Consider the following 26,252-nt stretch of genomic DNA (forward strand, 5'->3'; position numbering starts at 1 on the left):
TTTGGTATGAGAGGCAGAGGAGGGAACACATACACCGACTGGTACACCCACGGTGTTACCAGAACGTCCACAGCTATTGCCTGAGGGTCTCTTGACCTGGCGCAATACCTGTCCCGTTTTTCGTTCAGACGGGACGCCATCATGTCCACCTTTGGTATTTCCCAACGGTTTACAATCATGTGGAAAAAACTTCCCGATGAAGTTTCCACTCTCCCGGGTGGAGGTCGTGCCTGCTGAGGAAGTCTGCTTCCCAGTTTCCATTCCCGGGATGAAACACTGCTGACAGTGCTATCACATGATTTTCCGCCCAGCGAAAAGTCCTTGCAGTTTTTGCCATTGCCCTCCTGCTTCTTGTGTCGCCCTGTCTGTTTACGTGGGCGACTGCCGTGATGTTTTTCCCACTGGATCAATACCGGCTGACCTTGAAGCAGAGGTCTTGCTAAGCTTAGAGCATTATAAATTTACCCTTAGCTCCAGTATATTTATGTGGAGAAAAGTCTCCAGACTTGATCACACTCCCTGGAAATTTTTTCCTTGTGTGACTGCTCCCCAGCCTCTCGGGCTGGGCTCCGTGGTCACCAGCATCCAATCCTGAATGCCGAATCTGCGGCCCTCTAGAAGATGAGCACTCTATAACCACCACAGGAGAGACACCCTTGTCCTTGGATATAGGGTTATCCGCTGATGCATCTGAAGATGCGATCCGGGCCATTTGTCCAGCAGATCCCACTGAAAAGTTCTTGCGTGAAATCTGCCGAATGGAATTGCTTCGTAGGAAGCCACCATTTTTACCAGGACCCTTGTGCAATGATGCACTGTTTTTAGGAGGTTCCTGACTAGCTCGGATAACTCCCTGGCTTTCTCTTCCGGGAGAAACACCTTTTTCTGGACTGTGTCCAGAATCATCCCTAGGCACAGCAGACGTGTCGTCGGATCAGCTGCGACTTTGGAATATTTAGAATCCACCCGTGCTGTTGTAGCAGTATCCGAGATAGTGCTACTCCGACCTCCAACTGTTCCCTGGACTATGCCCTTATCAGGAGATCGTCCAAGTAAGGGATACTTAAGACGCCTTTTCTTCGAAAAAGAATCATCATTTCGGCCATTACCTTGGTAAAGACCCGGGGTGCCGTGGACAATCCAAACGGCAGCGTCTGAAACTGATAGTGACAGTTCTGCACCACGAACCTGAGGTACCCTTAGTGAGAAGGGCAAATTTGGGACATAGAGGTAAGCATCCCTGATGTCCCGGGACACTATATAGTCCTCTTCTTCCTGGTTCGTTATCACTGCTCTGAGTGACTCCATCTTGATTTGAACCTTTGTAAGTGTTCAAAAAAAATTTTTTAGAATAAGTCTCACCTAGCCTTCTGGCTTCAATACCACAATATAGTGTGGAATAATACCCCTTTTCTTGTAGTAGGAGGGGTAATTTAGTTATCACCTGCTGGGAATACAGCTTGTGAATTTTTTCCCATACTGCCTCCTTGTCGGAGGGAGACCTTGGTAAAGCAGACTTCAGGAGCCTGCGAAGGGGAAACGTCTCGACCTTCCAATCTGTACCCCTGGGATACTACTTGTAGGATCCAGGGGTCCTGTACGGTCTCAGCGCCATGCTGAGAACTTGTCAGAAGCGGTGGAACGCTTCTGTTCCTGGGAATGGGCTGCCTGCTGCAGTCTTCTTCCCTTTCCTCTATCCCTGGGCAGATATGATCTTATAGGGACGAGAGGACTGAGGCTGAAAAGACGGTGTCTTTTTCTGCAGAGATGTGACTTAGGGTAAAAAACGGTGGATTTTCCAGCAGTTGCCGTGGCCACCAGGTCCGATGGACCGACCCCAAATAACTCCTCTTCCTTTATACGGCAATACACCTTTGTGCCGTTTGGAATCTGCATCACCTGACCACTGTCGTGTCCATAACATCTTTTGGCAGTTATGGACATCGCATTTACTCATGATGCCAGAGTGCAAATATCCCTCTGTGCATCTCGCATATATAGAAATGCATCCTTTAAATGCTCTATAGTCAATAAAATACTGTCCCTGTCAAGGGTATCAATATTTTTAGTCAGGGAATCCGACCAAGCCACCCCAGCTCTGCACATCCAGGCTGAGGCGATCGCTGGTCGCAGTATAACACCAGTATGTGTGTATATACTTTTTATGATATTTTTCCAGCCTCCTGTCAGCTGGTCCTTGAGGATGGCCCTATCTATAGACGGTACCGCCACTTGTTTTGATAAGCGTGTGAGCGCCTTATCCACCTTAAGGGGTGTTTCCCAACGCGCCCTAACTTCTGGCGGGAAAGGGTATACCGCCCATAATTTTCTATCGGGGGGAACCCACGCATCATCACACACTTTATTTAATTTATCTGATTCAGGAAAAACTATGGTAGTTTTTTCACATCCCACATAATACCCTCTTTTGTGGTACTTGTAGTATCAGAAATATGTAACACCTCCTTCATTGCCTTTAACGTGTGGCCCTAATAAGGAATACGTTTGTTTATTCACCGTCGACACTGGATTCAGTGTCCCTGTCTGTGTCTGTGTCGACCGACTAAAGTAAACGGGCGTTTTAAAACCCCTGACGGTGTTTTTGAGACGTCTGGACCGGTACTAATTGTTTGTCGGCCGTCTCATGTCGTCAACCGACCTTGCAGCGTGTTGACATTATCACGTAATTTCCTAAATAAGCCATCCATTCCGGTGTCGACTCCCTAGAGAGTGACATCACCATTACAGGCAATTGCTCCGCCTCCTCACCAACATCGTCCTCCTACATGTCGACACACACGTACCGACACACAGCACACACACAGGGAATGCTCTGATAGAGGACAGGACCCACTAGCCCTTTGGAGAGACAGAGGGAGAGTTTGCCAGCACACACCAAAAACGCTATAATTATATAGGGACAACCTTATATAAGTGTTTTCCCTTATAGCATCTTAATATATAAGCATATCGCCAAATTAGTGCCCCCCCTCTCTGTTTTAACCCTGTTTCTGTAGTGCAGTGCAGGGGAGAGCCTGGGAGCCTTCCCTCCAGCCTTTCTGTGAGGGAAAATGGCGCTGTGTGCTGAGGAGATAGGCCCCGCCCCTTTTTCGGCGGCCTCGTCTCCCGCTCTTAACGGATTCTGGCAGGGGTTAAATATCTCCATATAGCCTCCGGAGGCTATATGTGAGGTATTTTTAGCCAAAATAGGTATTCATTTGCCTCCCAGGGCGCCCCCCTCCCAGCGCCCTGCACCCTCAGTGACTGCCGTGTGAAGTGTGCTGAGAGGAAAATGGCGCACAGCTGCAGTGCTGTGCGCTACCTTTAGAAGACTGAGGAGTCTTCTGCCGCCGATTCTGGACCTCTTCTTACTTCAGCATCTGCAAGGGGGCCGGCGGCGCGGCTCCGGTGACCATCCAGGCTGTACCTGTGATCGTCCCTCTGGAGCTGATGTCCAGTAGCCAAGAAGCCAATCCATCCTGCACGCAGGTGAGTTCACTTCTTCTCCCCTCTGTCCCTCGTTGCAGTGATCCTGTTGCCAGCAGGACTCACTGTAAAGTAAAAAACCTAAGCTAAACTTTCTCTAAGCAGCTCTTTAGGAGAGCCACCTAGAATTGCACCCTTCTCGGCCGGGCACAAAAATCTAACTGGCTTGGAGGAGGGTCATAGGGGGAGGAGCCAGTGCACACCACCTGATCGGAAAGCTTTACTTTTGTGCCCTGTCTCCTGCGGAGCCGCTATTCCCCATGGTCCTTTCAGGAACCCCAGCATCCACTAGGACGATAGAGAAAAGGAGAAAAAGGTTTGATGGCGCTGAGCAGAACTGTGTATGTTTACACCTAGGAATTAGCTGCCACCTGGTGACGAGGTAGCCGGCCTACTCAAACAACAAAGTAAATACAAAGAATTACCAGGTCAGCGCTTAATTCCAATGATGTACCCAAGAAACATATAAAACACTTTATTAAACAGCACAAAAAAAAACCAAAACAACAATTTAAATGATATTACGACCACAAAATAATGATCATGTAAAAATGAGGTATCTGATACCTCTAGATAGACAATAATATACACTGATTGTAAACAGTAGAAGGCAGTCGCAAAACCTTATTTAAAAATGACCCTCAGATTGATTTTATCCGTATTGGAAAAATTGCCCATAATGTGAACACCGAAGAGTCTTACACGGCCGTGTATGCAAGTGTCCTCAATTATTGCAGATTTAATCACAGCTGACAAGTGTTCATCAACTAAGTCATCCACTGGATATGTAAACGGTGCAAAGATTCCAATGATGCACCCAAAAAACATATAAAACACGTTTCTCCGCACCCCAGGCGGCTTCTTCAAGAGGAACACTCTGCCTCTTGAAGAAGCCGCCTGGGGTGCGGAGAAACGCGTTAAGGGTACAGAGGGAAGGAGTCGTTAATACCCTAACTGCCCATAAGAACACAATTTTGTCCTCTTAACAGCTGATCCTAGCATTGCCGGCAATTGCTTATCGATCACGAGACTGCATCAGCCATCCTTCTCCACTGCACTGGGAACGCCTTACACCCTGCCCTGCCGAGCATTACTTCAATTGTGCTGGGGGTGTTGAACGGCAGACCGGCATCTCTATCTGTGCCGGATAGTGGAGAGCGGCTTTCTGCTTTACTACGCCGCTGACGGATCGTGCCGCTGACTGATGTCTCACCCGTGCACAGGGTGATATAGAGCGGCATTACACAACATATAAGGTGCAGCAAGGACGGTTCTATTTACACTGTGAGTAGCAGTTATTATACAACTCCATATCTTTGCACCGTTTACATATCCAGTGGATGACTTAGTTGATGAACACTTGTCAGCTGTGATTAAATCTGCAATAATTGAGGACACTTACATACACAGTCGTGTAAGACTCTTCAGTGTTCACATTATGGGCAATTGTTCCAATACGGATAAAATCAATCTGAGGGTCATTTTTATATAAGGTTTTGCGACTGCCTTCTACTGTTTACAATCAGTGTATATTATTGTCTATCTAGAGGTATCAGATACCTCATTTTTACATGATCATTATTTTGTGGTCTTAATATCTTTTAAATTGTTGTATGGTTTTTTTTAGTGCTGTTTAATAAAGTGTTTTATATGTTACTTGGGTACATCATTGGAATTAAGCGCTGACCTGGTAATTCTTTGTATTTATCAAGTACACAGAACTCATCCAAAGCTCCATTACCTATCTACTTCGATGGAGATCTGGAACAATATCATGCATTGGTGAATCAATACCTTGCCTTGATGGAGTCTAAATTGTCATCTTATATTACTCCTGTCAATATTGTAAAATACCTTTTCCTGTCTTTTAGAGGAGAGGCTCCAGAATGGGCTAATTCACTTATTGAGTCAAAGGATCCTATACTTCAGGACTTATCGACCTTCAGTGACGCTGTAATTAAATTTACTCCAATTGTGAATTCAACTTCTCAAAAGAGGGTCTCTAGTTCTCTACCCTCATCCAAGCACCATCCATCTCATTCTCCTGGGAATAATTCTAACGTTCTTACTCATTGGCATCAGGATGTTCTGGCTGCCATGCCAGAAGTTGAGAGCGATTCACAAATTAAATTTGGTACTCCTCTTCAGGTATCTGATTCAAGAGAACTCTGACATTTTTGTGAAAGACATTCCTGTTGAGGGGATGATCTCTTCTGTCCATCATTCCCGGTCCTTATACATTTTTATATTTAAGGACTCTCAATCAACTTCACCCTTGTAGTACCTTGTGTGTGTGTGGGAGCAATGGCGCACAGCGCGACCGCTGCGCGGTACCTCACGAAGATCTGACGTCTTCTGCCGCCTCACCCGGCTTCTATCTTCCGGCTCTGTGAGGAGGACGGCGGCGCGGCTCCGGGAACGAACAGCTAGACGACACCAGTGTTCAGACCCTCTAGAGCTAATGGTGTCCAGTAGCCTAAGAAGCAGAGCCCATCAGTCTAGGAAAGTGGGTGTGCTTCTCTCCCCTCAGTCCCACGAAGCAGAGAGCCTGTTGCCAGCAGGTCTACCTGAACATAAAAAACCTAACAAAGTCTATTTTGTAGAGAAACTCGATAGAGCTCCCCTAGTGTGTGACCAGTCTCCTCTGGGCACAGGATCTAACTGGAGTCTGGAGGAGGGGCATAGAGGGAGGAGCCAGTTCACACCCATTTAAAAAGTCTTAAAGTGCCCATGTCTCCTGCGGAGCCCGTCTATACCCCATGGTCCTTACGGAGTCCCCAGCATCCTCTAGGACGTAAGAGAAAATAAGATTTTACTTACCGATAAATCTATTTCTCGTAGTTCGTAGTGGATGCTGGGGACTCCGTCAGGACCATGGGGATTAGCGGCTCCGCAGGAGACAGGGCACAAAAGTAAAAGCTTTAGGATCAGGTGGTGTGCACTGGCTCCTCCCCCTATGACCCTCCTCCAAGCCTCAGTTAGGATACTGTGCCCGGACGAGCGTACACAATAAGGAAGGATTTTGAATCCCGGGTAAGACTCATACCAGCCACACCAATCACACTGTACAACCTGTGATCTGAACCCAGTTAAAAGCATGATAACAGAGGAGCCTCTGAAAAGATGGCACACAACAATAATAACCCGATTTTTGTAACAATAACTATGTACAAGTATTGCAGACAATCCGCACTTGGGATGGGCGCCCAGCATCCACTACGGACTACGAGAAATAGATTTATCGGTAAGTAAAATCTTATTTTCTCTGACGTCCTAGTGGATGCTGGGGACTCCGTCAGGACCATGGGGATTATACCAAAGCTCCCAAACGGGCGGGAGAGTGCGGATGACTCTGCAGCACCGAATGAGAGAACTCCAGGTCCTCCTCAGTCAGGGTGTGCCCCTGACCAAGTAGCAGCTCGGCAAATTTGTAAAGCCGAGACCACTCGGGCAGCCGCCCAAGATGAGCCCACCTTCCTTGTGGAATGGGCATTTACATATTTTGGCTGTGGCAGGCCTGCCACAGAATGTGCAAGCTGAATTGTACTACACATCCAACTAGCAATCGTCTGCTTAGAAGCAAGAGCACCCAGTTTGTTGGGTGCATACAGGATAACAGCAAGTCAGTTTTCCTGACTCCAGCCGTCCTGGAAACCTATATTTTCAGGGCCCTGACAACATCTAGCAACTTGGAGTCCTCCAAGTCCCTAGTAGCCGCAGGTACCACAATAAGCTGGTTCAGGTGAAACACTGACACCACCTTAGGGAGAAACTGGGGACGAGTCCGCAGCTCTGCCCTGTCCGAATGGACAAACAGATATGGCTTTTGTGAGAAAAAAACGCCAATTTTACACTCACCTGGCCGAGGCCAGGGCCAACAGCATGGTCACTTTCCATGTGAGATACTTCAAATCCACAGATTTGAATGGTTTAAACCAATGTGATTTGAGGCATCCCAGAACTACGTTGAGATCCCACAGTGCCACTGGAGGCACAAAAGGGGGTTGTATATGCAATACTCCCTTGACAAACTTCTGGACTTCAGGAACTGAAGCCAATTCTTTCTGGAAGAAAATCGACAGGGCCGAAATTTGAACCTTAATGGACCCCAATTTGAGGCCCATAGACACTCCTGTTTGCAGGAAATGCAGGAATCGACCGAGTTGAAATTCCTTCGTGGGGCCTTCCTGGCCTCACACCACGCAACATATTTTCGCCACATGTGGTGATAATGTTGTGCAGTCACCTCCTTCCTGGCTTTGACCAGGGTAGGAATGACCTCTTCCGGAATGCCTTTTTCCCTTAAGATCCGGCGTTCCACCGCCATGCCGTCAAACGCAGCCGCGGTAAGTCTTGGAACAGACATGGTACTTGCTGAAGCAAGTCCCTTCTTAGCGGCAGAGGCCATGAGTCCTCTGTGAGCATTTCTTGAAGTTCCGGGTACCAAGTCCTTCTTGGCCAATCCGGAGCCACGAGTATAGTTCTTACTCCTCTACGTCTTATAATTCTCAATACCTTGGGTATGAGAAGCAAAGGAGGGAACACATACACCGACTGGTACACCCACGGTGTTACCAGGACGTCCACAGCTATTGCCTGAAAGTCTCTTGACCTGGCGCAATACCTGTCCTGTTTTTTTTTGTTCAGGCGGGACGCCATCATGTCCACCTTTGGTCTTTCCCAACGGTTCACAATCATGTGGAAAACTTCCCGATGAAGTTCCTACTCTCCCGGGTGGAGGTCGTGCCTGCTGAGGAAGTCTGCTTCCCAGTTGTCCACTTCCAGAATGAACACTGCTGACAGTGCAATCACATGATTTTCCGCCCAGCGAAAAATCCTTGCAGTTTTTGCCATTGCCCTTCTGCTTCTTGTGCCGCCCTGTCTGTTTACGTGGGCGACTGCCGTGATGTTGTCCCACTGGATCAATACCGGCTGACCTTGAAGCAGAGGTCTTGCTAAGCTTAGAGCATTATACATTTGCCCTTAGCTCCAGTATATTTATGTGGAGAAAAGTCTCCAGACTTGATCACACTCCCTGGAAATTTTTTCCCTGTGTGACTGCTCCCCAGCCTCTCAGGCTGGCCTCCGTGGTCACCAGCATCCAATCCTGAATGCCGAATCTGCGGCCCTCTAAAAGATGAGCACTCTGTAACCACCACAGGAGAGACACCCTTGTCCTTGGATATAGGGTTATCCGCTGATGCATCTGAAGATGCGATCCGGACCATTTGTCCAGCAGATCCCACTGAAGAGTTCTTGCGTGGAATCTGCCGAATGGAATCGCTTCGTAATAAGCCACCATTTTTCCCAGGACTCTTGTGCACTGATGCACTGACACTTTTCCTGGTTTTAGGAGGTTCCTGACTAGCTCGGATAACTCCCTGGCTTTCTCCTCCGGGAGAAACACCTTTTTCTGGACTGTGTCCAGAATCATCCCTAGGACCAGCAGACGTGTCGTCGGAAACAACTGCGGTTTTGGAATATTTAGAATCCACCCGTGCTGTCGTAGAACTACTTGAGATAGTGCTACTCCGACCTCCAACTGTTCTCTGGACCTTGCTCTTATCAGGAGGTCGTCCATTTTCTTTGAAGACGAATCCTCATTTCGGCCATTACCTTGGTAAAGACCCGGGGTGCCGTGGACAATCCAAACGGCAGCGTCTGAAACTGATAGTGACAGTTCTGTACCACGAACCTGAGGTACCCTTGGTGAGAAGGGCAAATTTGGGACATGGAGGTAAGCATCCCTGATGTCCCGGGACACCATATAGTCCCCTTCTTCCTGGTTCGCTATCACTGCTCTGAGTGACTCCATCTTGATTTGAACCTTTGTAAGTGTTCAAATATTTCAGATTTAGAATAGGTCTCACCTAGCCTTCTGGCTTCAGTACCACAATATAGTGTGGAATAATACCCCTTTCCTTGTTGTAGGAGGGGTAATTTGATTATCACCTGCTGGGAATACAGCTTGTGAATTGTTTCCAATACTGCCTCCCTGTCGGAGGGAGACATTGGTAAAGCAGACTTCAGGAACCTGCGAGGGGGAAACGTCTCGACATTCCAATCTGTACCCCTGGAATACTACTTGTAGGATCCAGGGGTCCTGTACGGTCCCAGCGTCATGCTGAGTACTTGGCAGAAGCGGTGGAGGGCTTCTGTTCCTGGGAATGGGCTGCCTGCTGCAGTCTTCTTCCCTTTCCTCTATCCCTGGGCAGATATGACTCTTATAGGGACGAAAGGACTGAGGCTGAAAAGACGGTGTCTTTTTCTGCAGAGATGTGACTTAGGGTAAAAACGGTGGATTTTCCAGCAGTTGCCGTGGCCACCAGGTCCGATGGACCGACCCCAAATAACTCCTCCCCTTTATACGGCAATACATCTTTGTGCCGTTTGGAATCTGCATCACCTGACCACTGTCGTGTCCATAAACATCTTCTTGCAGATATGGACATCGCACTTACTCTTGATGCCAGAGTGCAAATATCCCTCTGTGCATCTCGCATATATAGAAATGCATCCTTTAAATGCTCTATAATCAATAAAATACTGTCCCTGTCAAGGGTATCAATATTTTTAGTCAGGGAATCCGACCAAGCCACCCCAGCTCTGCACATCCAGGCTGAGGCGATCGCTGGTCGCAGTATAACACCAGTATGTGTGTATATACTTTTTAGGATATTTTCCAGCCTCCTATCAGCTGGCTCCTTGAGGACGGCCCTATCTGTAGACGGTACCGCCACTTGTTTTGATAAGCGTGTGAGCGCCTTATCCACCCTAAGGGGTGTTTCCCAACGCGCCCTAACTTCTGGCGGGAAAGGGTATACCGCCAATAATTTTCTATCGGGGGAAACCCACGCATCATCACACACTTCATTTAATTTATCTGATTCAGGAAAAACTACAGGTAGTTTTTTCACATCCCACATAATACCCTTTTTTGTGGTACTTGTAGTATCAGAAATATGTAACACCTCCTTCATTGCCCTTAACAAGTAACGTGTGGCCCTAAAGGAAAATACGTTTGTTTCTTCACCGTCGACACTGAAATCAGTGTCCGTGTCTGTCGACCGACTGAGGTAAATGGGCGTTTTACAGCCCCTGACGGTGTTTGAGACGCCTTGACAGGTACTAATTTGTTTGCCGGCCGTCTCATGTCGTCAACCGACCTTGCAGCGTGTTGACATTATCACGTAATTCCATAAATAAGCCATCCATTCCGGTGTCGACTCCCTAGAGAGTGACATCACCATTACAGGCAATTGCTCCGCCTCCTCACCAACATCGTCCTCATACATGTCGACACACACGTACCGACATACAGCACACACACAGGGAATGCTCTGATAGAGGACAGGACCCCACTAGCCCTTTGGGGAGACAGAGGGAGAGTTTGCCAGCACACACCAAAAACGCTATAATTATACAGGGACAACCTTTATATAAGTGTTTTTCCCTTATAGCATTTTAATATATATATTCATATCGCCAAATCAGTGCCCCCCATCTCTGTTTTAACCCTGTTTCTGTAGTGCAGTGCAGGGGAGAGCATGGGAGCCTTCCCACCAGCATTTCTGTGAGGGAAAATGGCGCTGTGTGCTGAGGAGAATAGGCCCCGCCCCCTTTTCGGCGGGCTTCTTCTCCGGAGTTTGTGATATCTGGCAGGGGTTAAATACATCCATATAGCCTCAAGGGCTATATGTGATGTATTTTTAGCCATAAAAAGGTACTATACATTGCTGCCCAGGGCGCCCCCCTCAGCGCCCTGCACCCTCAGTGACACGCTGTGTGAAGTGTGCTGACAACAATGGCGCACAGCTGCAGTGCTGTGCGCTACCTCAAGAAGACTGAAAAGTCTTCTGCCGCCTGTCTCTGGACCTCTTCAATCTTCAGCATCTGCAAGGGGGGTCGGCGGCGCGGCTCCGGGACCGGACTCCATGGCTGGGCCTGTGTTCGATCCCTCTGGAGCTAATGGTGTCCAGTAGCCTAAGAAGCCAATCCATCTTGCACGCAGGTGAGTTGACTTCTCTCCCCTAAGTCCCTCGATGCAGTGAGCCTGTTGCCAGCAGGACTCACTGAGAATAAAACCTAAAAAACTTTTCCTAAGCAGCTCTTTAGGAGAGCCACCTAGATTGCACCCTGCTCGGACGGGCACAAAAACCTAACTGAGGCTTGGAGGAGGGTCATAGGGGGAGGAGCCAGTGCACACCACCTGATCCTAAAGCTTTTACTTTTGTGCCCTGTCTCCTGCGGAGCCGCTAATCCCCATGGTCCTGACGGAGTCCCCAGCATCCACTAGGACGTCAGAGAAATAGGGGCTAATGGCTCCTGATGTATGAGATACACCAGAGAGTGTGGAGAGGAGACCGGTCAGATCTCTGGGCTGGTAACACACAGTGACATGAAGTGAGGACGAGAGCAGGAATATAATAGGAGCTGATGGCTCCTGACTCCCCCCACTTGGCAGATACATTTCCATCATTAGTCTGTACTGACATAGGAGGGTGTAGGATAAGAGAATGCTGTAGTGACTGAGCAATGAGAATATGTGATTGTTATGTAATAAGTGTTTTTTACTCACCAGTGCTGCAAGTATGGCGGTAAGGGACGATAATGCGCACCGGTAAGAAATTTCCAGCCAGTACGCAGTAACGCCGGGCTGACCGCGGTGCTTGCAGCCCGCTGCAGTGCTGTGCGTGTAAGGGAAGGAAAGCGGACAGCGTGCACCTCTCCTGTGTCCCTCAGTGATCATCCAGTCTACTCTCCGGTGGCAGCGTGTGCCTCTCAAATAAGGCGCCGGTTCGTGAGCCAATCAGAGCTCGCGGACCAGCAGCTGCTGCTCCTGATTCAGAACTCGCGGACCGGCAGCCAATCCGGAGCCGCAGCTGCCGGTCCGTGAGCTCTGATTGGCTCATGAACCGGTGCCTCATTTGAGAGACACGCCGCCGCCAGAGAGTAGACTGGATGATCACTGAGGGGCAGGAGCGGTGCAGGCTGCGCTCTCCTCCCCTCACACAGTAGAGGTGAGCGGGGGGGTGGGGAGGGTGTATTTGGCACTGTGGGGACATATGTGTATCTGCACTAAGGGAGCATTTGTTGCACTGGGGGCATATGTGGCACTGGGGGTATGTGTGTACCTTGCACTGGGGGGGCATATATGTATCTGGGACGGTGGGGGCATATCTGGCACTGTGGGGGCATATGTGTATGTGCCACTATTGGGGGCATATGTATATTTGGCATTGCGCTATTGTGGTCATGTGTATCTGCCCCCCCCCATATGTGTATCTGCCCCCCCATATGTGTATCACGCTCCATTTTCATTGGCCACACCCATTTTTTGGCACAGCGCGCACAGTACTGCTAACACATTTTTTCTACTTGCACCACTGTTACTCACCTGAACTGATAATTGTAGGGATTTCTTCCTCCTTACACTGCTGATCACCTCTCACATACGTCTCTTCTCCCTTTATATCAGTCACATTTGTCTCTTCTTCCCCTTGTGTATGTATTGCCATATTATCTATCACATACGTCTCTTCTTCTCCCTCTATATCTTCTGCCATATTATCAATCACATATGTCTCTTCTTCTCCCTCTATATCGTCTGCACGATTATCAGTCAGAAATTCATTCTAAATAACCGACAAATAAAATAAAAAAACGAGATATATGGTAAGAACTTACCTTTGTTAAATCTCTTTCTGCGAGGTACACTGGGCTCCACAAGGATAGACATTGGGGTGCAGAGTAGGATACTGATCCGAGGCACCAACAGGCTCAAAAGCTTTGACTGTTCCCAAGATGCACAGCGCCGCCTCCTCTATAACCCCGCCTCCTTGCACAGGAGCAGTTTTTAGTTAACCAGCCCAATGCAGTAGAAGGAAAAGAGATGACAACGGTTAGTAGCCACATACACCACACTCTCACGACAGGAGAAGTGTCAGCGGCTAATGCCATACCAACCCAAAGAAGCTAAGTGCGTCAGGGTGGGCAACTTGTGGAATCCAGTGTACCTTGCAGAAAGAGTTTTAACAAAGGTAAGTTCTCACCATAAATCTCCTTTTCTGCAACAGGGTACACTGGTATTCCACAGGGAATGACATTGGGGATGTCCTAAAGCAGTTCCTTATGGGAGAGGACGCACTGTAGCGGGCACAAGAACCCGGCGTCCAAAGGAAGCATCCTGGGAAGCGGCAGTATCAAAGGCATAGAACCTTATGAACGTGTTCACTAAGGACTACTTAGCCGCCTTGCACAATTGTTCAAGGGTCGCACCACGGCTGGCCGCCCAAGAAGGTCCAACGGACCAAGTAGAATGGGCCGTAATGGGAGCAGGAGCTGACAGACCAGCCCTCACATAAGCATGTGCAATCACCATTCTAATCCATCTGGCCAAAGTCTGCTTGTGAGCAGGCCAGCCACGTTTGTGAAATCCAAACAGAACAAAGAGAGAATCAGTTTCCTACCAGAAGCAGTTATCTTCACATAGATACGGAGAGCCCGTACCACATCCAAAGACCGCTCTTTGGGAGACAAATCAGGAGAGACAAGTGCCGAAACCACAATCTCCTGATTAAGGTGGAACGAAGAAATCACCTTAGGTAAATATCCGGGACGAGTCCTAAGAACCGCCCGGTCACTGTGAAATATCAGATATGGGAACTACAAGACAAGGCACCCAAATCCGACACTCTTCTAGCGGAGGCAATAGCCAGCAGAAACACCACCTTAAGGGAAAGCCACTCAAGATCAGCTGAACCAAGAGGTTCAAACGGAGACTCTTGCAAAGCCTCCAGAAGCACCGAAAAGTCCCAAGGAGCCACAGGAGGTTGAATCCGCAAAACACCCAGAGTGAACGTATGCATATCAGGAAAGGTCGCAATTTTTCTCTGAAACCACACCGACAAGGCAGAAATATGAACCTTGAGGGAGGCCAGACGCAGGCCTAAGTCCAGGCCCTGCTGAAGAAAAGCCAAGAGTTTGGCTGTACTAAAACTTGGAAGTGTCATAATTGTTAGATGCGCACCAAACAAAGTAAGAACCCTATGGTAAATCCGAGCAGAAGCCTGTTTCCGGGCCCACAACAAGACGGAAGCATTAAAGAGCCACGCCGTCAAAGACAGCCGGGCCAGGTCCTGGTAGACACGGGGGCCCTGAACGATGAGGTTTGGGCGTTGTGGACGTAGAATTGAACACTCTGACGAGAGGCCCTGAAGGTCTGAGAACCAGTGCCGTATGGGCCACGCTGGAGCTATGAGAAGCAGGATTCCTCCTTCTTGCTTGAACTTCCGAATTACCCTGGGAAGAAGTGACACCGGAGGAAACACATACGGCAGCTGAAAATTCCATGACACCGCCAGCCCATCCCACGAATGCTGCTTGAGGATCCTTTGTCCTTGCTCCGAAGACCGGAACCTTGTGATTGTGTCGAGATGCAGTCAGATCCACGTCTAGAAGGCCCCACCTTTCCACTAGGAGTTTAAACACTTCTGGATGGAGGCCCCACTCTCCGGCGTGTACGTCCTGACGACTGAGAAAGTCCGCTTCCCAATTCAGGACTCCCGGAATGAATATAACAGATATGGCCGGTAGATGGCATTCTGCCCATTGAAGAATCCGTGAGACTTCCTTCATTGCCAAGCAGCTTCGAGTGCTGCCTTGATGATTTTTGTAAGCCACTGTGGTGGCGTTGTCTGACTGCACTTGAACAGGACGGTTCTGAATTAAATGCTGGGCCTGGTTCAATGAGTTGAAGACCGCCCACAATTCCAGAATGTTGATCGGGAGGAGAGACTCCTCCTTGGTACACAGACCCTGAAGGGAGAGTTGCCCCAACCCCTTAGACAGCCATCTGTCGTCAACAGGACCCAGTCGGATATCCAGAAGGGACGGCCCATGCACAATCGTTGGTCCTGGAGCCACCAGTACAGCGACAGACGGACCTCCGGAGTCAATGAGATCATGTGAGACCTGATCCGGTGAGGCAGGCCATCCCACTTGGCCAGAATCAGCCTCTGGAGGGGGCGAGAATAAAATTGAGCATACTCCACCATGTCGAATGCGGACACCATGAGGCCCAGCACCTGCATCGCCGAATGTATCGACACTTGTGGACGAGAGTGGAAGCAACGAATCCTGTCCTGAAGCTTCAGGACTTTCTCCTGAGACAAGAACAACCGCTGGTTGTGAGTGTCCAATAGCGCTCCCAGGTGCACCATTCTCTGAGCAGGGACCAGGGAGGATTTCTTCCAGTTGATGAGCCACCCGTGGGCTTGCAGAAACCAGACAGTCAGGTCTAGATGACGTAGGAGATTTTCTGGGGAATTTGCCAGGATCAACAAGTCGTCCAGATACGGTAGGATCCTGACCCCTTGACGGCGGAGTACCACCGTCATAACCGCCATAACTTTGGTTAAGACTCGCGGAGCCGTGGTTAAACCAAAAGGTAACGCCCGAAACTGAGAATGGAAGTTGCCAACCGCAAACCTCAGGTATTGCTGATGCGACACCGCTATAGGAATATGCAGGTAAGCATCCTGTATATCTAGAGAGACCATATAATCCCCAGGTTCCAAGGCCAGAACGATCGAGCAAAGGGTTTCCATACGGAACTTGGAGACTCTCACAAACTTGTTCAATGCCTTGAGGTTGAGAATACTACCCCTGGCCTCTCTGAGCAAGAGGCACCTGTACTACCACTCCTGTGTCCAGGAGGGTCCGTACCACTGAATGAAGAGTCTTTGCCTTTGTCTGGTCCGAATGGACGTCTGTCAGGCAAAATCGATGAGGGGGTGGTTTTTGAAGGCTATGGCGTAACATCGAGTGATGACTTCCTGTACCCAGGCATCTGAAGTGGTCTTCAACCATTCCTGGGTATACCCTAGAAGCCGTCCCCCCAGGGGGAGGCCCGCCCCGACATGCAGCAGGCTTATCGGTCTTGGAAGCTGGTTGACGGGCAGCCCAAGCTCTTTTGGGCTTTGGCTTACCAGATTTGGAAGTGCGGGCCTGTTTGTGTGTGGCCAAATCAGCTACTATCTTATTTAAGTCCTCCCCGAACAGGATATCTTTCTTAAAAGGGAGTACCTCCAGGGTTTTTCTAGAATCCAGATCCACAGACCAGGATCTCAGCCACAATATCCGGCGAGCCAGGACTGACGTAGTAGAAGCCTTGGCTGCCAGAACACCGGCATCAGAAGCCGCCTCTTTAATATAGTGAGAAGCTGTGACAATATATGACAAACATTGCCTAGCATGGTCAGAAGAGATTTCAGCTTCCAACTCTTGGGCCCACGCTTCAATAGCTTCTGCAGCCCATGACGCTGCAATAGTGGGCCTTTGCGCAGCACCCGTGAGGGTGTAAATCGCTTTCAAACAACCCTCCACATGTTTATCCGTATGCTCCTTCAGAGACGTGACTGTAGTGACAGGTAGAGCTGAGGAAACCTCCATCCCTGCCATATGCGAGTGCACTGTAGGAGGTGTCTCCCAATTTTTAGACAGCTCTGGCGTGTGGGGATAGCGAGCCAGCATCTGCTTGTGAGGCACGAACTTCTTCCCTGGATTTTCCCAGGATTCCTGACGTATATCCACCAGGTGATCAGAATGAGGTAAAACTTATTTAACCATCTTCCGACGCTTGAATCGATCTGGTTTCTTAGGAGGGACGGATGGCTCGGGATCATCCGTGATCTGTAGAATCAACTTAATAGCCTCCAATAGGTCAGGAACATCCACTTGTGAACCACCATCCCCATCAGTATTATCTGTGTCAGAATCTGTGGGGTCAGTGTAAGCGCCATCTTCACTGCTGTCACTGACATCTCGTCTGATGGATTGTGACGAAGTAATGGCGCGCTTAGAGGACCCCTTGGTCGTAGGCGAGCGAGGGTCAGACTTCTTAGTAGTCAGTGACTGGTTAACCGCGGGGACCATATACGGTTGAACCGGCATGGGAGGTCCCATAGGGGGCGTTAGTTTAGTAACTAGCGTATACAGAAGTGTGGAGAAAGTAGCCCAGGGTGGGTCATTATGGACCCCCGTTGCCACAGTCCCACTGGGGGACAAGGAGCCTCCAGAACCAGAGCCCACAGTTGCTATATTTTCCTCAAAGGTACCTGTGGCGTCAGAAACACTGCTAGTGTGTTCAGCCCCAGAATTGTTACCCTCAGAAGCAGACAGGTTATAATTTGCAATATAAGGTAACACAGTACAATTGTCAGCAGCACAATACCTGACCCAAACCCCTGCGTATATCAAAAGGGGTACAGGAGAGATATGGTGACTAAAATCCCAGCGAAAAATACAATTACAGTATATCTTGTGAATATCCTATATTATATTATTATAAACCTGACGCACCAAGCCGCCTCAGGTTATAGAATATAGGGATAGCAAGTTGAGTGAGAGACACGAAATGTAAATCACCCAGCAAGCTAATGCACACACATATAGTCACAGTTGTACAATGCAGAGGTTATTACTAACAATAATACTGCACTGGACTAGTTTATGTATAGCTCTGTAAACAATAGAAAAAACAGCGCACAGTAAAGACTGGATGTATATTACAGGGTACTTGTACCAGAAAGCCCTGATTAAATGCACTCTTTCTTAACTAACACTGTCTAATAGGCAGGTAGAATACTTAAGTGTCATGTAAAGTCACAGCGCTGACAACTAGGCGGCTTTACAAAGGAGGATTTGCCCAAGCAGTCCCAGGAACAGTGCAGCTGAGAGAAATGGCGCCCAAACACTGACTGGGAGTGAGGGAGAGACAGATATGCAGCTCCAGGGCGGGAACATTTAAGCCTCATCCCCCTGCTGGACTTAACCACCTGGTACTGCGGGCCAATTTACAATGGTTTATAAGAGAAACCTGACCTGTACCCTTGCCCTGGTGGCCTAGTGGGGTCGCCTGTATGCCACAGTGTCCACACCGGCCGCGCTGGATCGCGATACAGCACAGGTCCGGCTAACGGGACCCGCTTACCACCTCCCGAAGCGCGGCCGCGCGATCCCGGAGAGCCCCAGCCGTGTGTGTCTAACTTGAAGAAAACCGGAGCCTCCTGCTGTAGGTACCCGGAAAGCAGGACACGGGAGTGTACAGCGCCGCTGGGGAGAGATGGAGCTGCAGCAGGGAATGTCTCCTGACATTTACACACTGCTGCTGGGCTTGTAGTCTTCACTTTACTTAAAAAAAATCACTTCTTAGGGCTGCCAGGAGCAGCCCCTCTGTTATGTGCCTGCTACCTGCAGCACCAACTACAAAACTGAGCTCCTGTGCAGGGAGGCGGGGTTATAGAGGCGGCGGCGCTATGCATCTTGGGAACAGTCAAAGCTTTTGAGCCTGTTGGTGCATCGGATCAAGATCCTACTCTACACCCCAATGTCTATCCTTGTGGAGCCCAGTGTACCCCGCAGCAGAAAATATATTTTTTAAATAATGTCTGATGTCATTACTTGAGATTAAACAGCAGAATATCAGTGCATGATACACAGCTTAAATACAGCCGAAACAGTAAAAAGTCACTTTGGTATATTGGTGAGACCCTATATCTTATCTACCTCTTCCTCCTGTGGGATCCTGTGATTCTCCTCTGTACAATCCTGGGAATACAGAGGACGGGGACATCTCTCTGGTGTATCTCTGTTACTGGGTCCATCTGTAGGAGACACACAGTGACTGAGTACAGTGTATATATGTGATTATCAGATGATGTGTGTATATAGGGGCCCCCATACCTGCTCTCCCCTGTACAATACATGACAGTCTCCTCTTACCCAGTGATGTGAGGGGCCGGTGATTCTCCATCATCATGTCCTTGTACAGACCCCTGTGTTCCTCTATATACTCCCCCTCCTGAATGGAGACATAGACAGTGACATCCTGACACCTTATAGGAACCTGACACACACAATGATACAGTCATCACCCAGACACATCCCCTGGTGTTACTGTATAATGCCCCATTCCCAGCAGTCACCTCTCCAGTCATCACCCAGACGCGTCCCCTGGTGTTACTGTATAATGACCCATTCCCAGCAGTCACCTCTCCAGTCATCACCCAGACACATCCCCTGGTGTTACTGTATAATGCCCCATTCCCAGCAGTCACCTCCCCAGTCATCACCCAGACGCGTCCCCTGGTGTTACTGTATAATGACCCATTCCCAGCAGTCACCTCTCCAGTCATCACCCAGACACATCCCATGGTGTTACTGTATAATGCCCCATTCCCAGCAGTCACCTCTCCAGTTATCACCCAGACACGTCCCCTGGTGTTACTGTATAATGCCCCATTCCCAGCAGTCACCTCTCCAGTCATCACCCAGACACGTCCCCTGGTGTTACTGTATAATGCACCATTCCCAGCAGTCACCTCTCCAGTCATCACCCAGACACATCCCCTGGTGTTACTGTATAATGCCCCATTCCCAGCAGTCACCTCTCCAGTCATCACCCAGACACATCCCCTGGTGTTACTGTATAATGCACCATTCCCAGCAGTCACCTCTCCAGACGGCAGCTCAATTATCTTGTTGGTGAGTTCCAGGATCTTCTGGTCATTGTGCCTCTCAAGTATCTGTGACTCAGATGAAGGCACCGTGATGGAGGCACAGTTCATGGTTGTCAGATGGGCAAAGGATGCCTTCTTCACTACTATGTAATCCTGTGTATTGAGAGAGAAAATGTTGAAAGTAAATGAAAAGTCCGCCTGTTTGGAATTACACATTTTAGGGAATAATTGTGCAAAAAAAAAGAAAAAAGGATTTTGGTACTTACCGATAACGAGATTTATGGTAAGAACTTACCTTTGTTAAATCTCTTTCTGCGAGGTACACTGGGCTCCACAAGGAATAACATCGGGGTGTAGAGTAGGATCTTGATCCGAGGCACCAACAGGCTCAAAGCTTTGACTGTTCCCAAGATGCACAGCGCCACCTCCTCTATAACCCCGCCTCCGTGCACAGGAGCTCAGTTTCGTTAACCAGTCCAATGCAATAGCAGGTACCAGAGACGACAATAGTTAGTAGCCACATACACCACACACTAACCACAGGAGAGGGTGCCAGCGGCTATGCCAAAACCAACCCAAAGAAGCAAAGTGAGTCAGGGTGGGCGCCTTGTAGAGCCCAGTGTACTTCGCAGAAAGAGATTTAACAACGGTAAGTTCTTACCATAAATCTCATTTTCTGCTGCTGGGTACACTGGGCTCCACAAGGAATAACATCGGGGATGTCCTAAAGCAGTTCCTCATGGGAGGGGACGCACTGAAGCGGGCATAGGAACCCGGCGTCCAAAGGAGGCATCCTGGGAGGCGGTAGCATAGAACCTTATAAACGTGTTCCCCGAGGACCACGTAGCCGCCTTGCACAATTGTTCAATGGTCGCACCACGGCGTGCCACCCAAGAAGGTCTGACAGACAGAGTAGAATGGGCTTTGATGGTAGCAGGAGCTGGAAGACCAGCCTGTACATAAGCATGTGCAATCACCATTCTAATCCATCTGGCCAAGGTCTGCTTGTGAGCAGGCCAGCCATGTTTGTGAAAAGCAAACAGAACAAAAAGAGAATAAGACATCCTAACCGAGGCAGTTCACTTCACATAGATACGGAGAGCCCGTACTACATCCAAAGACCACTCTTTGGCAGACAACTCTGGAGAATTGAAGGCTGGACCAAAATCTCCTGGTTAAGGTGGAAGGAAGACACCACCTTAGGTAAATAACCAGGGCGCGTTCTAAGAACCGTCACGGTAAAAAATCAGATAGGTGCCTTATCCTGTAAGTCCCCCTAAGTCAGAGACCCTCCTTGCAGAGGCAATAGCAAGCAAGAACAAAACCTTAAGGGAGAGCCACTTAAGATCAGCCAACGCAAGAGGTTCAAACATGGACTCTTGCAAGGCATCCAGAACCACCGACAAATACCAAGGGGCCACAAATGGCACATAAGGAGGTTGAATCCGTAACACGCCCTGAGTGAAAGTATGAACAACAGGCAGGGTAGCACTCTTTCTTTGAAACCACACTGTCAAGGCAGAAATGTGAACCTTGAGGGAGACCAGATGAAGGCCTAAGTCCCTGTTGAAGGAAGGCCAACAACTTGGCCGTACTGAACTTGAAAACGCCATGGTTATGAGACGCACACCAAGTAAAGTATGGTAAATCCGAGCAGAAACCAGCTCACGGGCCTTCAACATAGTTTGAATGACCGCCTCTGAAAAACCCTTGGCCCTCAAGACGGAAGTTTCAAGAGCCATGCCGTGAAAGCCAGACGGGTCAAGCCCTGGTAGACACAAGGGACCTGAACGAGGAAGTCTGATGTTGTGGAAGTAGAAGAGGACGATCCAGCAAAAGTCCCTGTAGATCGGAGAACCAGTGCCGTCTGAGCCACGCTGGTGCTATCAGAAGCAGGTTTCCTCCTTCTTGTTTGGACTTCCGTATTATACTGGGCAGGAGTGACACCGGAGGGAACACTTACGGCAGCCGAAAGTTCCATTGAATTGCCAGAGCGTCCACGAACGCTTGTCCTTGCTCCGAAGACCGGAACCTTGTGATTGTGTCGAGACGCCATCAGGGTAGGCCCCACTTGTCCACTAGGAGTTGAAATACTCCTGGATGAAGGCTCCACTCTCCGGCGAGTACGTCCTGATGACTGAGGTAGCCGGCTTCCCAGTTGAGGACTCCCGGAATGAACACTGCGGAAATGGCCGGCAGATGGCGTTCTGCCCACTGAAGGATCCGTGAGACTTCCTTCATTGCCATGCGGCTTCGAGTGCCGCCTTGATGATTTATGTAAGCCAACAACCGCTGGCTGTGAGTGTTCAACAACGCTCCCAGGTGCACCAAGCGTTGAGCAGAGACCAGGGAAGATTTCTTCCAGTTGACTAACCACCCGTGGGCTGTCATAAAATGGACCGTCAGTTCGAAATGACACAGGAGAACTTCTGGGGAATTCGCCAGACTCAACAAATCGTCCAGGTACGGCAGGATCCTGACCCCTTGACGGCGGAGTGCCGCCGTCATCACCGCCATAACTTTGGTGAAAACATGCGGAGCTGTTGTCAAACCAAAAGGCAACGCCTGAAATTGGTAATGAAGGTTGCCCACAGCAAACCGCAGGTACTGCTGATGTGACAGTGCAATAGGAATATGCAGGTAGGCATCCTGTATGTCCAGAGAGAACATATAGGCCCCAGGCTCCAAGGCCAGAACAATCGAGAGGAGAGTTTCCATACGAAACTTGGAGACCCTCACATACTTGTTCAACGCCTTAAGATTGAGAATGGGCCGCGAGTACCCGTTCGGTTTCGGAACTAGAAACAGTGGTGAATAGTACCCCTTGCCCCTCTGAGTCAGAGGCACCTGTACCACCACTCCTGTAGACAGGAGGGAATGTACTACTGAAGGAAGAGTGTTTGTCTTCTCCGGTTTCAAGGAGACGTCTGTCAGGCAAAACCGTTGAGGGGGACGTTTCTTGAAGGAAACGGCATAACCGTGAGTGACGACTTCCCGTACCCAAGTGGTCTTCAACCATTCCTGGGTAAAACCCTAGAAGTTGGCCACCTACCCTGGGATGCCCCAGGGGGAGGCCCGCCCCGTCATGCGGCAAGCTTGTCAGTTTTGGAAGCAGGCTGACGGGCAGCCCAGGCCCGTTTTGGCCTGGGCTTGGCAGGTCTGGAAGCACGAGCTTGTTTCGGGTACACCTTACCTTTTGCTTTTCCTGGAGGATGAAAGGGCCGAGGGATAGTACTTTTAGCCTTCAAAGCGGAAGGGGCAATACTAGGTAGGCAAGCAGTTTTAGCAGTAGCCAGATCAGTCACAATCTTATTGAGAGCTTCTTCAAAAAGAATGTCTCCCTTAAAAGGAAGCACCTTCAGGGTTTTCTTAGAATCCATATACACCGACCAGGACCTCAACCACAGGATACGGCGAGCTAGGATGGACGTAGTAGCAGCCTTTGCTGCAAGCAACCCGGCATCAGATGCCGCTTCCTTGAGGTAAACTGATGCTGTGGCAATATATGAGACACATTGTCTAGCATGATCAGAAGCATTGGACGGCAGCTCCGCCTCCAGTTCCTGGGCCCATGCCTCAATAGCTTCAGCAACTAACGTTGCAGCAATGGTAGGCCTGTAAATTGCCTTCAAACAACCCTCCACACGTCTATCCGTCGGTTCCTTTAAAGAGGCGATGGTAGTAACTGGCAGAGCAGATGAAACTACCAGGCGCGCCACATGGGAATCCACGGGCGGGGGAGTTTCCCAATTTTTAGTGAGCTCCGCAGACAGAGGATATCGAGCTAACAGTCTCTTGTGTGGTGTGAATTTAGTGCCCGGGCTGCCCCAGGATTCCTGACGTATGTCAGCCAAATGCTGAGAAGGAGACAACACTTGTTTAACTACCTTCTTACGTTTAAACCTATCAGGGGTTTTAGAGGCAACCTCAGGCTCAGGGTCATCAGAAACATGAAGAATGATCCTGACAGCCTCAATTAAATCAGGAATATCCACCATCGAATTCCCTTCCCAATCAGAGGCGACAGAATCAGAATCTGTGGGGTCAGTGTATGCCCCATCCTCCTCAGAGGACGTATCCGGCCTAGCGGTGGTTTGTGAGGAAGTGAGAGCCGTTTAGAAGACTTCTTAGTCGCGGGTGGACGAGAGGGAGACATATGTTTAGTCCTAGAGCGGTTCAAATGCTGTAATTGAGAAGAAACATGTTCCGCCCATGGCGAATTGGCTGCAGGGACCATAAACTGCTGTACTGGCACAGGAGGTCCCACAGGGGGGCGTCAATTTAGTCACTAGTGTATTCAACAGCGTGGAGAATGTAGCCCAAGGTGGGTCAGAGGAGGCCCCCAGTGCTACAGACCCACTGGGGGGTAAGGAACCCCCAGAACCTGAACTCTCTGCTGCCATATTATCCTCATAATTATCTGCAGCGTCACTACCGCGCAACGCGGGAGACGCCTCAGAATCGTTGCCCCGTGTAGCAGACATAATGACAAGCACAATAACGGGCAAACTGGTACAAAATTCGCAGCAATATACCTAACTAGAATCCCCGGTGTAGTCGCCTACACAAACCAGAAGTCCCAGAGATATATGGTGACTATGAAACACGGAGAAAAATACAATAAAACAGTATGTTCTGTGAGATACCTATATTAGAAGAAATAAACCTGACACACTTGCCCCACAGGTTATAGAATATAGGCTGAGCACGCTGAGTGAGATACTTAAAATGTCAGCCACGCAGCAGCTACATGCACACATACACACACACATATAGTCACATAGGTACAATGCAGAGGTTCATGCAAGACAGTAATACTGCACTGGACTGGCAATACAAAGTTACACAGCGTATGGCTAGATATATGTAAGCAAGAGATATAACAAAAAACACAGTAGGTACTGGATGTATATCACAGGGTGTTTGTACTACACAACCCTGGCTGAGTGCACTCTTTCTTAACTAACACTGTTCCTTGACAGGTAGAATACTTAAGTGTCCTGGAAAATGCACAGCGCCGACGAGCAGGCGGCTTTACAGAGGAGGATTTGCCCCAGCAGTCCCAGGAACAGCGCAGCTCCGTGTAATGGCGGCTGACAGGGAGTGAGGGAGAGATATGCAGCTCCAGGGCGGGAACATTTGCCTAAATGGCGTTCTGGAGCCGTCGGAGGTGCTATAAGTTAGGCCTTATCCCCCTTGCTGGCTTCCCCACTGGGCACAGCAGACTGTGTAAAAACTGGGCTTTGTAAAGAAAAAGTCCCCCACCTTTGTTTTTTGTCCCGGTGACTAGTGGAGCGGCTGCCCCTTACAGTGTCCACGCCAGCGCGCGCAGCCCGCCGCGCCGGATCGCGATTAAAGCGGCCAAAGAGACCCCTTACTTCCCCTTCAACCTGCGGCCACACGATCCCAGAGGTCAGCGACGAGTGTGTGTGCCGTGAAGAAGAACACGGGAGCCTCCACTGTAGTTACCCGGCAACCAGGATGCGGGAGTATACAGCGCCGCTGGAGGAGTGATGGAGCTGCAGCAACAGATGTCTATGCAATATACATACATACATACATACATACATACATACATACATACAAGCTGCAGCCCTTGAAGTCTTCAAAAGTTCTTCAAATCTTCTGAAATTAGCTAAGAAATAAGCTGCAGGAGCAGCCCCCTGTTGACTGCCTGCTTATTGCATGGCACCAACTTACAAACTGAGCTCCTAAGCACGGAGGCGGTGTTATAGAGGAGGCGGCGCTGTGCATCTTGGGAACAGTCAAAGCTTTGAGCCTGTTGGTGCCCCGGGTCAAGATCCTACTCTACACCCCAATGTTATTCCTTGTGGAGCCCAGTGTACCCCGCAGCAGAAAAATCCATTTCTCTGAATCCACTCGGGGACACTGGAACACTCAAGACAGCAGGGGTGTGAAGTATGCAGACTGGAGGTGGCACAATCTAACATAAAAAAATTATGCACAACTGGCTCCTCCCCCTTCATGCCCCTTATCCCTCAGTGTGAAAAATTTGACGGAGAGAAGAGGGAACATGAAAACAAAGCCCTATGGAGAGGAACCAACCGTAACAACTAGTCAAACAGCAACCAAAAACCATTAACCAAATAATTCAAACTGTTTAAAGTAAATTTAACAAGAACACGTAGGTTGACAGCACCGAGGCGGGCGTCCAGTGTCTCCGAGTGGATTCAGAGAAATGGATTTATTGGTAGAGTACCAATATCCTCTTTTCTCTTTCATCGA

General features: G+C 49.2%; 1 protein-coding gene across 1 annotated transcript in view; it reads right to left on the minus strand.

Moving 5' to 3' along the window:
• Window positions 1–26,252, minus strand: part of LOC135057143 (uncharacterized) — a 356,477-nt gene that overhangs the window by 24,459 nt on the left and 305,766 nt on the right. Inside the window, exons 16-19 of the mRNA XM_063963040.1 lie at window positions 20,001–20,159; window positions 19,270–19,348; window positions 19,054–19,151; window positions 12,884–13,121 (exon numbers count right to left, since the gene is read on the minus strand). Of these exons, the coding sequence (XP_063819110.1) occupies window positions 12,884–13,121; window positions 19,054–19,151; window positions 19,270–19,348; window positions 20,001–20,159 (574 nt within the window). The remainder of the gene's footprint in view (window positions 1–12,883; window positions 13,122–19,053; window positions 19,152–19,269; window positions 19,349–20,000; window positions 20,160–26,252) is intronic.

This window comes from Pseudophryne corroboree, chromosome 3 (genome assembly GCF_028390025.1).
Source record: "Pseudophryne corroboree isolate aPseCor3 chromosome 3, aPseCor3.hap2, whole genome shotgun sequence".
Classification (NCBI taxonomy): Eukaryota; Metazoa; Chordata; class Amphibia; order Anura; family Myobatrachidae; genus Pseudophryne; species Pseudophryne corroboree.